This window comes from Papilio polytes, unplaced genomic scaffold (assembly GCF_000836215.1).
Source record: "Papilio polytes unplaced genomic scaffold, Ppol_1.0 DF824180.1, whole genome shotgun sequence".
Taxonomy (NCBI): Eukaryota; Metazoa; Arthropoda; class Insecta; order Lepidoptera; family Papilionidae; genus Papilio; species Papilio polytes.
The window spans coordinates 42,190-58,806 of NW_013525024.1; the positions used below are offsets into that span (position 1 = coordinate 42,190).

Sequence of the window (16,617 nt, forward strand, 5' to 3'; positions counted from 1 at the left end):
TAAGAAAAAAATCTTTTCCTCTTTGACGATACTTCTATGAATTATGGTTATCTGTTAAGTTGTGGTTTAGTTGTTTGTACGTAAGATTTATAAAGTATTAGTGCTATTTGAGTGGTCTCTGCAGCAACACTTAATCGTCTAATGGCTTGCGCAAAACTTGTTCAGTAACCTCCTGCTTACCAGCGAAAAATATATGCCTCGACGCTAAATATTTTTAGTTTGTATTTATTAAGTATTTTTTAGACTTATTCATATTTCCCTTCAATTGTAACTAATAAAATCGGATATTTTACAAAACTCTTACCGTGAAGTTAGTAACTCCTCTCTCTAGCTTAGAATTAACCCAGTCCAGCGTAGCGCGGAAGCCAGGCGAGTCAGGCTTCATGAAGTACGATAGATACGTCATGCCAGAGAGCTCGTCCAGCCATGGCGACGCTAGATATTCAGGCTCTAACACCATGGGTACTTCGAACTCACGGTGGGCTAACTTCATGGCTCGTCTACAATTTTCTATCGCTTCATGACGATCTGAGTAAGTTAAAGAAGATAATAATAGTTATACCACTAGGAATGTGGTTTTAGGCGGTTTTTTGGCCATATGTAAAACATTGGTGCGTTTAATTAATGTTACTATGTTGTTAAGCTTCTTGTTATGTGCATAGATAAATAATATTTTGTATAATAATAATTAAAATGTTTTTACTTCAATTAAGATAAGTACTTAGTCGATTTTAAATTACATATGCAATTAATTCACCGAACCGATTATTATAACCGATTATTACTTTTATTACTTACTGTAGAACATAAAATAGCGGTTTAATTAAAAATACGAGTGGTTAATTAATTTCAAATACATCCTAACTTAATAAATAATTCAGTCCATCAAAATATGTAAATTCGGGTACATCGATACTGAAAGTGTAATCTGCTCTAAAATTGACAGCAAAAACAATTACGTACTACGACCGGTATTTAATTAAGTTGATTAATTCAATTTCATTAATGTTCCAATCACTGTTCCCGATCAGCCAACAACTTGTCAAACATTTGTGGAGCGTTGCAAACATATCAAATATGTATGTAGTTAGTTTGTTTAAAGCTTATACTAACTGAGTTCGCGCCAATGTGGGAACACGCCCGGTTTGCAATAGTCGAGAAGAGCCGATAGCAGAACCCCGCTATTCCAATCCGTCGTCAAATTGCTGACTCGACACTCGGGCAAAGCTGCTTGCAGCCACGATAACATCAGTTTCCTGTAAACAAACATCGTGAGCACAGCCGAAACATGACCGACAGTAAGTGTTTGACGACTGTACAACGTATACCAATGGGATAGAGTCTAATTTAACTCGTCTCAATTGCGTCATACCCGTGGGTTAAGTTACGAAATAGTTCCTCGAGAGATACGTCACTAGCGATTTAAACGAAATCGAAGAGATGTTTGTTTAGCATATACAAAATTTGTAATATGACTATGTAAATTTGAAGATTTCGCCAACACGATATAGCCCATGTTAGTACAAATATTTAGCAGTGAATGTGAAATATCTATAAACTGTGATACGGAACATACAGCTAAGAGTTATCTTAATGTTATTTTTCGTTTACTTCAAATTAAGTAATATCGATTTAGACCTGTATTTAGTGTTTAAGTTAAATGGTGCCGATAAGTTTTCTCTACACACGATGCAAACGATTTAAAATTTAAATTTATATGGAAACAACTTATGATATATTCGTGCCCTGGCAGTAGATAATTTAGATTTATGAGGACAGGCTTTAAAAATCGAATACGTAAAAATTTTATGGCAGGAAAATACGAGACATAAATTTAGCAGTACAACAAATGATACGCGAAACCCAGATGAGTGTTGCGGTCAATGCGAACCCTTGTTACATCGATCAATATTGTAATGGGTATATCTTTTACTTTAATATTTGTTTTGTTCTTTTTAATTTGTATTTTGGTGCATATTTCTAAAGAATTTTAATATTTAGGGTTAAATTAAGATTTTGTTTAGGCGATATCTGTATAAATAAAACGCCGCGTTTTAGTCTACATTTAATTTTCTTAAGTACATAACAATAATGGTGTTAACAATTAGGTACGTTTGCTAATGTTATTTTTGAATTTGCGCATGGCTCTTTTTATATATGCCTCCAGTGACCGCTGAAACGCGTTGCCTCTGTCTAATTTCCGAAACATTTGTATGAAAGCTCTGAAAATTAGAGACAATTACTTAGATTGTTTTTTGTAAAATGGATGTTTTTATACTACTGACCATGAATGTAATCTCGGGAACAACGTAATACAGAGATATCAAAAGCAATACTGCAATGTCTGCTGCTCTACTTCACTATGCCACCCTCGTGTAAACGGTCTAAAAAACCTACTCAACGCCAAATATGATTGTGAAAGCAGTCGCGAATGTATTTGTATTAAGATGTATCGCAATGTTCCACCGCGCCGTCACCTCAGACACGGTACGCTCACGCAGTCGCGCTAATTGCTCGAATACTGTCCAAGTTGACATAAACGGCGATGTTTACAAATAATACTGGTGTTACAACACACATAAACACGATTGACTTTAAAAGGTACGCGAGACATTCATAGGATATCTGACCTAATTCTGACAGCTAATATGATTGATAAATTTAGATTAATTGTATTTATCTAAATGGTTTTAACAGTTTACCATATTTGTATTATAGAATAAGTCTTCTTTCTACATCTATCTGATAGCCAAACTTAAACTAGTACTCCGTATTAGATACGTATACGCGTTAGTTGTGGAATTACGGAAACTATAACACTGGATAATTTGTGCCATGTTTTATTTAGTATAAAACTAGTCGTCTCCCGCGACTCCTTCCGCTCAGCTTTAAAATACTTTAAATATTAGTGAGATAGTGCTACTCAAGTAGTTTGTTAAAATTATCTGTCATATGATAGATAGTTTTCTCACCTCGGTGGGAACTTGCTCCTGCCAATTTGATAGCGCACTATAAGAGACCATATTAATCCTAATATTAACTTGAGATTTCCATTCACGATGTCCACATTACCTGGAAAATAAAACAATATTGTAAATCAGTAAGTTTCGGACATTGTTGATGATTCAATAAAATTACGTTTGCACAGGTTTCTGCAATGAATCTAGTATTAGTTTCCTTATTAAATGTAGCAAATTGATTCACGATTTAATTAACGTTTTTTGATTAACCAATTTGTCTTCTATGAATATTTAAAATCGGTATATCAACATTAGTATGTCTTGATAATAAGAAAATGTTTATTAGTAAAAGTAATGAAGATTAACTAAGGACGTTTCTTAAAAGATTTACTTTATAATAATATCCCGAGGGTATGTAGAAAACTTCGTAGGAATACTCAAGGTGATTCAATAGAGTAAAAATATGAGTAAAAAAATCATGTTAAAGTTTATCTCGAGCAAGAAAAGCTGCAATGGATCTTTTTAAACGAGTATGACGTGAGCAGAGCGCAGCTAGCGCGTGTGACCGACAAAATGAATTAAAAGTATAAAACTGCAAGCTTAGAAACACATAATAAATAACCACGGAGAGTAAATCTTTAGAAATCTTTACAGCAAGAACTATTTTTAGTATACTGTTACTGTTAATAATACATTAAAACTTTTTTTACTGATTTAAAATGAAAATTTGGAGTTCTACAATTTATAATGCAAGCCTGCAATTTGTAGTCCTTGGAAAATTTAGTTAGGTTAATTTATTCTAAAACTAAACGGTTCTATGAAACAAATAAACATATTATTATGCATGTAAAAGTGGCAATAAAAATCTTAATAAAATCACGAACAATGTATTTAGCAACAAACGAGTGTAACTGTTCTTGATAACCTCTATGAGTAATTTAGCCGGCGCGTTTGTATGCGCCTTTGTTAACATGTTCCCATGACCAATTGCCACCTTAGTCACAGTAATCTCACCTATATTGACTAGCTTGATGCTGTCGTCTTCAATTGCTTGTAATGCAGTTGTGACGTTATCCAACCGGTGGTGTTGATTGGTGGGGTTCTTGCTCCAGCCTTTCAGTCGTCTGCCTTGAAGTGCTTCGACTAGAGCACATAGCACTGTCCCGTCTCTTAAGTCTTCCACTAAATCTACTACCTGCGATCATAGAATTCGTACGGTTAATCTTACTAACATTATAAATGCGAAAGTTTAGAAGGAAGGAAGAAGGAAGTTTGTTAGAGTTTGTATCCTAAACGTCTCAACGAATCTCGATGAAATTTGGCATAGACGTAAATAACAGTTTGGAAGAACGCATAGGCTACGCTCTTTTGTTTTATTTTTTAATTCCACGCGGACGAAGTCGCGGGCGAAAGCTAGTGACAAATAAATTTTCAATGGCACTTTTGGTAAGTAACAAGGTACATTGCATTAGAGTTTTGCTGTTCAGTAAATTGTTGCTCATTGGATTTGCATTATCCTAGTATCTCAGATTTGACGCAAACGTAGGTTTTAGCTATATACAGCTACAATTAACAGAAAGTTTTTATGTTACCTTTATATTCATCGGTTTTAATGTTTCGTTCACCCAATTTCTAAACGTATTAGCTTGTATTTCCACCCAAAGGTCTTCATGGCCCTTAATAGCCATCCCCTTAGCAGCGGTGCCTTCAGGGCTGCGCGCGGCTAGGCCCGCTTGGGTGATACGACCCGCGGAACCTTCAGCCGAATGCGCCCGCACGCCCTGATGGGTCACACGCATTCCCTCCATCTTGTGTGACGTCAGCAAAATGCACAATGTAATGAGTTATTCGTTTCTTCTATCTCTCGTGCGTCGAGTTTCAGCGTCATCTGGAAACAACATTTTACTTTTTAACCCCTCATTTTTCTTAAACACACAATCTAACACACTGTTAAATATTATAAAGGCGAAATATACAGGCGAAAAGTCGATGTTTGTTTCTTAGACTTTTGTTATCATAATATTAGAATCTAAACACATTTTATTACAATATACTCACAAAACAATAAATTGTTAGTAATAACAATAGTTGTTATTGTTATAAGCCATCCAAATCTTAGTAATTCGAAACTGTGATACACTTCGGTATAAAAGAGCGTTAACTTAGAGTTCTAAGCAGATTGATGACGTATTGTCAGTTAACTCGTGATTTATGATACTTTACGAAACCTTTTTTAGAGCACTCCGCGAACGTTTTAAAATGTATAAACCTCTCGCTCGATGCGAGAAAATTACACTGGCATGATTGAATGTTGGAGTCTCGTTAAAATTTTGTTAAAAACTCATTAGAGCAAACGAGAAATTAATCAATTACAAATATTATATTCGTTATCTAGAGTAGATAAAAAAACTTAGAAGTACTGAAATTGATAGCATATTTCAACCTTTATAGGACATTTATAGGGATGGGCAGCTACTCTCCCCTAGATAATCTAAAAATGTAAACTATATGAAAATTAGTTCGAAAAGACCAAATTAATCATAGCTGACCCCCAGACATAGCTTAGACCATCAGCAAGCGACGCACATGTGCAAAACATAGTAGGTTATAGGTTATTTTACATTATTCACATGTAATATTTAATTTTACGGAGTGAATCAGGACACGAAAAGCTTGTAAAATAAAGGAAAAATGTTTCACCTCTAATGAAAATCTTTTCCTTAATGTTCGTAATATACGGGTTTCTTACCACGATTGGATTGTTTTAGCTACTGATTTTTCGGCACAGTTGCATTAGCCATGTTCACGGGACTGAATTGCGGTAGTGCGAAAACAAAATTACAAATAACCGTATCGGTCTCCTCTTTTCCTGATACAGCTACCGCTACTACCACTGTTACTGCCCTTGTTCTCACTACACTCTAAGTCCACACTAGATATTTTTTGTCGACAAACTTCAAAACTACCTAATTGTAAAACCCGTATCTTACGAAAGTTATATTTGTAAATACCACAACAGTTTAAAGTTATGAATATTTCTTTTTAAATTCTTTACAGAACACGCCATAGAGTTAAATTATGTACAATTTTTAAATAATCATATCACGTTTATAAATTACGTACGTCTATATTTTTTTACATAAGCATGTTACGATGATGTTTTAAATATTTTGTTTTGGTAAGTATAATAACTTAGTTCGTGATAAGATATTTCGCACATGATATTGCTTCAGCCTTAAAAAGTTAGATGTTTTGTTTGTCCTCAACTACATAGTGTAATATCGTAATAGTTTATGTAAATCTCAGACATTTCATTATCATTATTTATTATTTTACTTTAGAAAATATAATTCAATTGTAATTTCTACCTACTAATGTACTTGAACATACATCATTGGCGTATATTTATCCTCACTAAATTCTTATACCACTGGTCAGATTTTAATGAAAACTTTGGACGCCTTCATTTAAGAATTCTGAGAATGTTTTTGACTTAAAATATATTACCTATATTAATATCTCGTATCATAACGTAAATCGATATGCTTCATGATCTCATAAATAAAAATTAAATTAAATTGAACAAGTAACGACATCATCTATCATTCACTAGTCAACATGTAACATAACAATCGGTATATTTATCAGAATATCCGTGTGGGTCGCATATTCGAAACAGAACGACAATAAATATTAATGTTTAATATTGAATTATAGAGAAGTGTCTGTGGGCAGATCGATCGCCACCGCGCCTATGTGATAAACAGTCATTTCTATTTTAGTCGGGCATGTCATTGTAGTACAACCTCCAGTAATCATTCTGCTTTTGTCATTACCGCGTTTTGCATAAGTATGCGAGAATACTGGAACTAAAGATCCGCTGTCATCTCAGATACGGAATGACTCATTTCTTTGGAATCCGATGTGGTTGTACTCATAACGTACTTAGTGTCTTGCGGTGTCCCTGTGTTTTACCTTATTTGCACATCGTACGGTGCGTTACATCTTAATTTACATACGGACACAGTTTTAATGTGCTTATGCGTACAGGGTACACCTGACTGTAATGATATGCTTGTTTTGTTTACCTTGATAATTCAGTAAGATTTATTTTTCTAATGTTGAGAAGATTGGCATTTTCCCTCAGAGAGTGTATTGTCATATCTTGTTCAAATTATTTCTTAAGCACTTATGGATATTAAGATTGTTAAAGGCCCCCATTATTATGTAATGTAAATTTGCACAATCAGTTAACTCTATTATTTTTCTATCATACTTTATACTAATATTATAAATGCGAAAGTTTAGAAAAAAAAGAAAAAAAAAAGAAAAAACGGCTGAAAGGATTTCGATGAAATTGTGCATAGATGTAGAGGATAGGAAGAACACAAAGGCTACTCAGTTTTTTTAATTCCACGCGGACGGAGTCGCGGGCGAATCTAGTTTTAATTAAAATACATTGAACGAAATTGATTACTTATTGATTACGAGAGGCAACTTCAAATTGCAATACATGAAAAAACAGACCCGTAATAAAAGCAAAACATTTTTCTATCACAAATGTAATCATTTACAAAACTATTACGAGTATGTAAAGTAAAAAAAAAGTAAACGAATTGATGTAACATTATTTTATTTACGATCTAACAAAAAAATAACGAAACGAAAACAACAATTTCACCGACGTCTTTAATTTCAGTTTTAATTTAAGCTTTTAATTTTCTTTGTCTTCGATTTTTAAATTATTTTTGAAACAGACGTTACGTGTTTTGCAGATGACGTTAATCTAAATTGGTTCTCAGTATTTAAAATAGAAAAATCATTGTTAAATGTTTCACATAAGATTGGATAACAGATAATATGCAAATCGTTATAATGATTTCCTTAACCTCGAGAAAATCCTGCATAAAATAATGCATGTATAAGCACAATTAAAAACTTTTTAGGTTACTTAAGTGTCAGTGCTTGAGTCATAGAATAATTCAGCTTTTCTAACGGAAAAAGATGACGCCTAAGGTAATGGTCTCATATATTTTTTGTACAGTTGATTTGTCAACTCATGCGTATACTTTGACGATAAAATCATTTTATGCGCTATAATTTCACCGTCTCTTCTTTACGGACGAATATGTATTTAGTTAGAAATACCATGAATGAGAAAATAACCTTTAGAAACAGACATATCTGTTTAAATTCTCACTTAGAAAAACCAATAACCTCATATACCAAAAGGCGAAAAAAGTTTTAATTACTATTATCTAAGGAGGTTTTAATATTTTATAATAATTACACTAATAGATACCATCCGGCTTAGCATGTATGAATTCTGAATAACGTTTTTTCGATAGACATGCAATCTTTTGAGCAGTGAGGCGATTCAATTTCTTGCTATAAAGTGAAATCCGTCACTAAAACGCACATACCAGAAGTCTCTCTTGTAAACACTACATCTTTAACATTTATTACGAATATATACGTACTTTTAGACATTAATATATCTAATTGTAACAACGTAATTTCATAGGGACGGAAGTATATGCCGATGATCTCGTGTTGTGCTGATTTTTAACAGTACCTGTGCTAGGTATGGTTTTTCATTTAACAATTGGCAGCATCTTGTTAGAAGCAATTATGGTACTTGTATATATCTCTGGCTAAGGAACTTCATAAATATCGTAAGTTTCAAATCATCGATTTAAATTTTTATTTTATTTTATCATACCAAGTTAATACTAAACAAGTAGCTTGCGCGAGAACAGCGTCTATTACGCGGCAAGTACGAGTATTACTATATCGACATAATGACATGTCGGCAGGTAAGTACGGAGTGTGTTGGCGGTGTTAATTATGATGCCTATGTCTTAATGTTGCCCGTTTAATGATAATATTTAAGTCGGAGGGGACACTACAAGGCCGCAACGCGCAACTAATGCGTTACTGCGCTCTGAAGGTAAAAGGAAGGAAGTACTGCAGTACGTTGGACATTAAGTTTAACAATGCGTGTGTATTTGTTTGTGCGACTGTGTAATGGAATTAATAAGGCCGTGTACATACACAGTCTTTTTATACCAAAATGTGTACATACACTTATTGGTACATCTAAATATGTTCAAACAAAAACACGTTAATTTCGTGATAATTTTCATTATTATTTTTTTTTTTGAGTAGTGCAATAGAACTTAAGTTTAAAGTAATCTTTATTCTATTTAACACATTAGAGTGGCCAGTACGTATAAAAACTTACGGAAAATTTACTAGCTATAAAACTGCTTCGCTCGAACTCTGCCGGCTTGGGAGGCGTTAGTTAAGTTAAAGTTTACTCATTAGAGGAACGCTGTTGCTGCAGGTTTTTTACATCCATTTAACTTATGTCCTTAACAATAACGAAATTTTAAAAGTTGGGAATTAAATCAAATTAAATAAAGATGTGTTGGGATCGCGCTAATGAATACATATTTTCTGCCTACCCTACAGGGTTATGGTCGTTGTGTTGTTAAATAATAATTCCTAAAGATATATACAGAATGAATATCAAATAAATCGTAGAATTATCTCATGCTTCGAAGCGGAACATGGACTTGGAGAGGTAACGTTATTTTGCGGTTGAAGCACGACTATAGCATTAGTGATGATTCCTCAACATCTTTGTTTATTTACAACAAAGATGTTTGAATTCTAATTAATCCACAGACCAAATTGAAGATTTCCATCAAATAATCAATATTAGGTTATTTACATCTTTAAAATCACAACTTGCTCCCTTTTGTAAACATGTTGTCTCTTAAGATAAACTTCAAAATATGTTACAAGTTTGTATGCAAGCAAGGTGTGTGGGAAAAATGTTTCTACTGTAAGCTTTACTTTTCCCCTATATTTTTCTTCACAGCGTTACGTGATATGCAAATATGTTTGTTCATTACTACGAGACTTTTAAGTATGTTTGTTTTAACTGTTAACGGTGTTCAAGTTTTATTAAACTATGAGATTTTAAAGTCGACCACGCAAATTCCAATGATTTGATGTCATATGTCATATTTTAAACCGTTCATATATATGTATAGTCAACTTCCGTATTTTTAACAGCTTACTTAATATTAACTTAGTTCACTATTTTATTTTAAATAAAAAATAAATATTTTTACTGAATAATAAATAGTTCTGCATAAACTAATACGTGAAAAATAAAGAATTGATGCGCAATTTATTGTATAATATTATTTTTAACGAGCGACTGCCTAACGATGTGCTTCGTGCTCCGCTGCCTCCAATAATGTGTGAAACCATCGACGTAGAAAGATCTGTCTGTACGTACGTCTACATGTTTGTATCGCTCCTGTTTTTCATACAGACATACTTTAGTAGTACTGCTCGTATATATCTCAAAGTAGTTGAATCCTATTCAAACATTAACGTTTTCAGAACGTTTTTCTTTTTTATGTTCTTATCAAAAGTCTGTTTAAATTCAGATAACTTAAACCTTGCTTCTGTAAAGGTTATATTTATATTGAGAAGTAAGTCTGCGATCAAAATGTGGTTTCGATTATACAATCATATTGACCTAACTGATTATAATTTCAAAAGCCTTGTTTGGTTATTACGACAGATTTGTCAATACACGTTGCGGAATAAGACTTCACTTTCCGAATCTGATGTTCTTCACAATAAACGCTCAACCCCTTTTCGCAGAAGGTAGAAAGTTCAAGCCCTTGATCCCTTTTAGCGTAAACAAAAGCAATGAGAAGCTATTTACATTCCACTTGACATATTTTTTCTTTTCTACACACGGCCCGGAACCGGTTTTCCACATACGCTTGCATGTTTTTCGGCTACAAGTTCAAGTAACATGTATAAGTAAAAATTAAATTTAAACAGGATTATTGACAAAGTTTAACGAAATATATAATTTACAATTTTAATGACGTAAGTTGATAAACATCTGAGACACACAAACATGATTTTTTATTAACAGCCGGCACACGAAAGTACGGGGAATATTTTGAAATTTATAATTAATGCTTGCTTCATTGTCATTAACGATTTATTTAATGGGAAAACCTTCACGTTTTCTCATTGTTAGTGCAACCTTACGACACGTGTGCCGTAGGCGGTGCTCGATCGTAACACACGATGATGTCATTAACGAATCACCTTAATCTTTATCATCCCATCACTACATCTCGGAGTTGTAATGTTTTATAAACTGCATTAACATATCGATCTACAAAACATTGATTACGCAACACCGGCGCTACTCTATCATAGTAGTCATTCATAAGTTACAATACACCTGTTTTACACGGTGATATCAAATCGACCTATAATCCGTATTAGGCCGTCTGTTAAGAAATGGTCATTACACCGATAAGCGTTATGACTTAGCCGCACCGACTTATAAATGCCCTTGCATTGCGCTCTTACATAAAATCTGTTTTAAATTTGCATTTTCACTGTTTACCTTTAATCACATAAGTTAATTCAATGTTCACCAATGTTTGTTTAGTCAATTTATTACTTGAACACTAACACTGCACGATGTTTTTTGTATTTACGCGATCGTGTTGAGCGCAGGCGTATTATCGCTGGCGTGCGCGGCCGAGGCACTAACGTGAGGCACGATGGAGGCAGGTTGCGCGGGAGTGTCCCTCCTCCCCGCGCTCCCCCTTAGCAAGGCTGCCCCTCCGTCGCAATAGCATTCCATCTGTGACGACAACGTGCCCATTTATGTCTTTGGACATGGTCGCCGGCCATGCCGAGAGCCGACCATATGGTGTCGAGCGGTGTCATTACGGTTTTTCAGTGTAACACAACATAATAGTTGTTAAATTACACGTAAACGTATCCTACGGAACGCATGGGTTATTCGCTTAATGGTTTATGGTTCTTAACTGCACAACAAATTGTAAGAAGTAATCTTCTACAATCAGTGTCATTTTCTGAATAATACTATACAAATGCAAGAAATAATATCAAGACAACAATTATAATTATTGTAATGTAGTAAATTCGTCTCTAGCGGAATTTTGTCGACATTTGTTGATACGAAATTTAGTCTATATGACCACATTACCGCTTCTACCACAAATCTTAAAATGTTATACGATGCTAAACTAAATATTGACTCCGGCCGCGAAATTATATATAAATAATAGTCGCTTGATTTCAATATTGTAACTTAACTTTAAAAAGAAAACTCTAGTTAAAAACGACAACGGTCTAAACAGTTTTTGCTACTCTGTCCTATATTTAAATACTAAATTTATGTAAGTATTAAATATTTAAATAATTTGTAGTAAGACGCCGCGCTTGTTACAACTAGCGATCCTGTACTGTACTGTATGTATTATTCATATTTTATTATGAAAACAACGGGCACTCGTTGTGTGCCTTAGGGAGTGAAAATGTTTAGGTAATTTATGTGGGAATAAATTATGAATGCGAGACCGCGGCCGCTACGAGTGCGTGCTATCTACGGAAGAGTTTAATTGGATTCAAGGGTTGCGGTTAACAGGAGTGCGGCTCCGGTGTAGCGAGGACCTTTACTGAACTATAGCGACTTTAATACTTTGTCAGAAATGCGAAAGGACATCTTTTGGAATCAAGTTGAGAGTTCAATGACTCGGTCTGTTGATTCTTGAAGCGAAATATTTAATTCAATGAAAGGTAAATCTACAACGCACATGAAATTGAAATATAGCCGTAAAATATCTCATTGTGCAAAAATTTTATTGCAGATATAAAGTGTCTTACAATTTATTAACATATATTGTAAAGGAAGACAAAGTGATACTCTAAAAGATCTAATAATTTTCACATTGCCCTTAAATTTAGATTTATATTAGACCAGTGTGTTGCTTAGTCTGTTCCAGCTATTTGTTTGTATTGCAAAAATACTTTCTAATATGTATTATTACTGAAAAGAAAATAAAACTTTACTTACGAGTTTTATTGGAATGTATTTGTAGGTAACCTTTTTGTGTCCCTGTAGAGTCCGGAAGCGGGCAGTACGTGTACGGCGGCCGCGGATGATTTCGAGCAAAGGGTTGGCCGGGCCGCTCTAACTCGTGAATAAATTTGAATGCTTGAGCAGAGACCATGGCGACATTTGGCCTGCAGGTCGCAGGTCGCAGGTGCCTTCAACTGTATCTTCCCATATTTTTTAGTGTAAAATAATTTCTTTTTATTTATCTTACTCTCATTAAAACTTAGTGATGCTTTTAAGACCTTTTCTCTGCGGATTGTGACTATTTTATTAATTTAGTTTGATATTTACCGACGTTTTGTTTAACACAGTTTTTGCATCTAGAAATGCGTACATAACGTGAAAGTAGTTAACGTGATTTGTATGCTCGGATTTTGCAAACACACTTTAAAGAAAGCGTTACTGTGATAATAATTTACGACCATAGATCGATATAAAATATGATTCTAACCATGGCATGGTTTGTATAACAAGAAGGTTCTTTTTATCACAAAGTCGTTCGAAATATCTTGATTGCAATTTATTGCTTTTTATAATTCGAATAAATTTATGAGCCTCGCAAAAATGAGGTTTCGTAAATTGCTTTTTTCCAATCGAAAAAAGTAGGATGGAATCAAATATATTGTAATTATGATTTTGATTTAATATTGAAACCTACCACTACTTGAATCGAAAATAATTTATTATTTAAATAGCAGTAGAGTTAACAAATTTCTTTAACGACAGCTTAAATTTTTTGTTTTGATAATATTTTTAGGTGTCAATGTCTAGTAGCGTATAAGTTCATATCATAAACAGCTTCGACGTCGCATGAGGACTGTGTTGTTCATCGGAAAGGACGTGACCAGCATAATAACATAGTTGTACCGATGGTCAATGATAGTATATTGCCATCTCCACCATAACGACTATTACGTACTCTAAGCTATCTTTGAATTCATATGGTAATTTAATTATGATTCATTCTTGTCTTTTTATTAAGTTTCAATCACTTATTTCTATTTCTGCCAGAAAAACGTCGGAGACAAGATATGGTTTAAAAGCTTCGCCATATAACAAATTTTAAAATTAGTTAACTCAGAATAGAATAAATGGTATTTCATCTATTTGGCTATCATTATCACTATTTAAAGAAGTAATTAAACCTTTCTAACCACTTTAAAATGGAGACACATATTGTATACAAGAGTTTAATTAGCTACAGTTTCAAAGTAAATAACGTACACCTCTTGCGTTTCTTTGTGCATGTAACCGCTTGAAAAAGTGAAACGTTAAGTAGAATTTATCTTGGTGTGCTACTGTAGTTCAAGATTAGGTTCACTCCCGGGGGAGGGGCTGACTTGATACACCGCTCGGTCAGGTTATATTACTGCACCGATAAAATGTAACATTTTTTGTTGTCTATTTTATTCAAAGATGTGAGGGCAACAAGTTAGTGTACTATTCTCTATTGTGAAAAAGTTTTAGGTATATTCACTTTAGTGTAAGATTGACTAGCAGAAATTTGCAAAGGCAGTCTTGATGGTAGAGTTAGTATGAGAAAAATTACACTAACAGACTGTTGCAGTAACTAATAAACGACTATGAGTGCGGCAGCTAATGTACTTACTTAGGTTACAGTTATATTTTGTATTTTTTTATATCACCAACCAAATATGTAATGTTAGTTGCAAAGTCAGTTCCTGCAACAGAAGCTAAATGCCTAATGTGGCATAATCAATTTAGCCCGGGGTTGTAACATGACTGTAAAATACGCCTCGAGCCGCCGCCGCCATAAATGATATTAATTTCGGTGAAATAAGCAGACATTTGAACATGTTTATTTTACTAACAACCAATACAAGTTCGTCGTATGGTTTATTTTAATAATTAGCATCATTTTTGTAAAGCATTTCAATTCAGCATACGTACCGTGAGTATGCACTTGTATAAAAAATCAGTAACCGCATTGTTTGTACAATCTTTTCCTTCCCTATAGATATTGCAGTGTGTTTATACTTTTAGCACAAAAGTTCTCTAGTTACTCAGTTCTTCTAGCTGTAAGATAAAAACAACCAATTTAAAAAAATAAGGCTATAAATAGCAACCTGAACTCAAAGCCCTGCTTGATAATTAAATTATAATTATAGATTTCGCTTTTTTTTATTAATATTTTATTACCTTCGCCGAGTCGCAGTCGTGACGAGCCTTTTATGAATTTATTAAGCTTGATTAAGCGCAACTCTGAAAACGAGCTTTTCACGAGAAAAGCTCGATATTAAAAGTTTCAGGAATTGATACGCTTTTAATAATATTGCACTTTTTTAAAAACAATTTACTCTCTGTTAAAAGTAATTAAGATATTGACTATCTATATAAGTAAAATCTAATATGTAGAATTATCAGCTGTAAAAAATGGTTTTATTTGCCTATTTTTACGACTTATTAATCACTTGTGTGTGGTTATCATATTAAAAAATCCTTGAACGCCTGATGAAAATATTACCCTAGTGCTATTATCGACATTAGTAATATTATTACTACAGGCGTTATGTTAATCCGTTTTAAATCTATATCCTTACAGAAGATTCATCCTAATTACTCCTTTGTCGCGTTACTAAATTATTCATCGGCGTTCATTTAGAGATCGTGATTAAAAGTTTAACGTATAATAGCATCTCATGTTACGTTGCAACTAGAACCAAAGTACTAGTTAAACTAAATTTGAACACATATTTTAACCACGTTTTAAAAGACGTTATCTTCCAAAAATGAACTATAACAAATTAAAGGCGCGTTTTCGCCACAGAGTAAAAAAGCCATTACTGTTCGTTCATCTTAAAGTTGGATAGTTAATGACTTGGTAATTACTTTCGTATTGTCAGAAGAAACCAGAAGTGCCGGAGGCAGTTGCACTGCGAAAAATTAATACTAACGTATTATATATAAGGTTCAACCTTTAAAAATTATTTCAAAGATTACTCCAGAGAAATTACAGACACGTTAAAACGCGTCAGGGTGATAGCATGTTAATTAATTCACTTTCTATATTTAAGGCCAAAATCAGACCCTAATAGACAGGGCAAATGTAATCAAATGATTTTAACATACGTTATTGTAATTTAAGATTATTATAGCCTATTTTCCTTAATTTAGAATTATTATACTTCCATACGAGGATATAAATAACGCAAGTAGACTGCAAATGGCAGAACTCCAGACGGAATTGAGTTTCCTGCTTTAGTGGGCGCAGGTGAAACATCTCAGGGAGAAATTTTTCAATAAATGAAAAATGAAATTGGTTTACGACAGGTGAGCCGAGCCGCATATGTATTTTATACTTGAATGAAACTTTTAGTTGAACTTATTGCTACTAGAATTTTTTTTTCTATTTAATCCGGTTTTGGAATGCTACGGTGAAACAGGGCGCATTGATCGCCCGCAACCTCGCCTAAGGGATTGATGTGACATCGAATATTAATTTTAAACACCGTAATTTTTGAAAAAGGAATCATCGTTTTACCAGAAAATGTTGTGTGAATAAAATTCAAGTGCAAAATTCTATGGTTTAAATATTTAATATCGTTGTAAAACGTGTACAATGCGATTTTAAAGCATGTTTGCGTTTTTTGATGACTGCCTTTGGGGCGGCAAACGCCAGTTGACAATTCTGTTTGTGGCACAAAGCTTGTGGCAAAC

General features: G+C 33.7%; 1 protein-coding gene across 1 annotated transcript in view; it reads right to left on the bottom strand.

Annotated features, from left to right (window-relative positions):
* The window catches only part of LOC106110961 (filamin-A), a 46,532-nt gene extending 34,956 nt beyond the window's left edge, over nt 1–11,576 (bottom strand). The window contains exons 1-6 of the mRNA XM_013292929.1: nt 11,416–11,576; nt 4,553–4,848; nt 3,975–4,155; nt 2,973–3,072; nt 1,114–1,256; nt 305–528 (exon numbers count right to left, since the gene is read on the bottom strand). Of these exons, the coding sequence (XP_013148383.1) occupies nt 305–528; nt 1,114–1,256; nt 2,973–3,072; nt 3,975–4,155; nt 4,553–4,768 (864 nt within the window). The 5' untranslated portion in view covers nt 4,769–4,848; nt 11,416–11,576. The remainder of the gene's footprint in view (nt 1–304; nt 529–1,113; nt 1,257–2,972; nt 3,073–3,974; nt 4,156–4,552; nt 4,849–11,415) is intronic.
* Between the last annotated feature and the right edge of the window lie 5,041 nt (nt 11,577–16,617).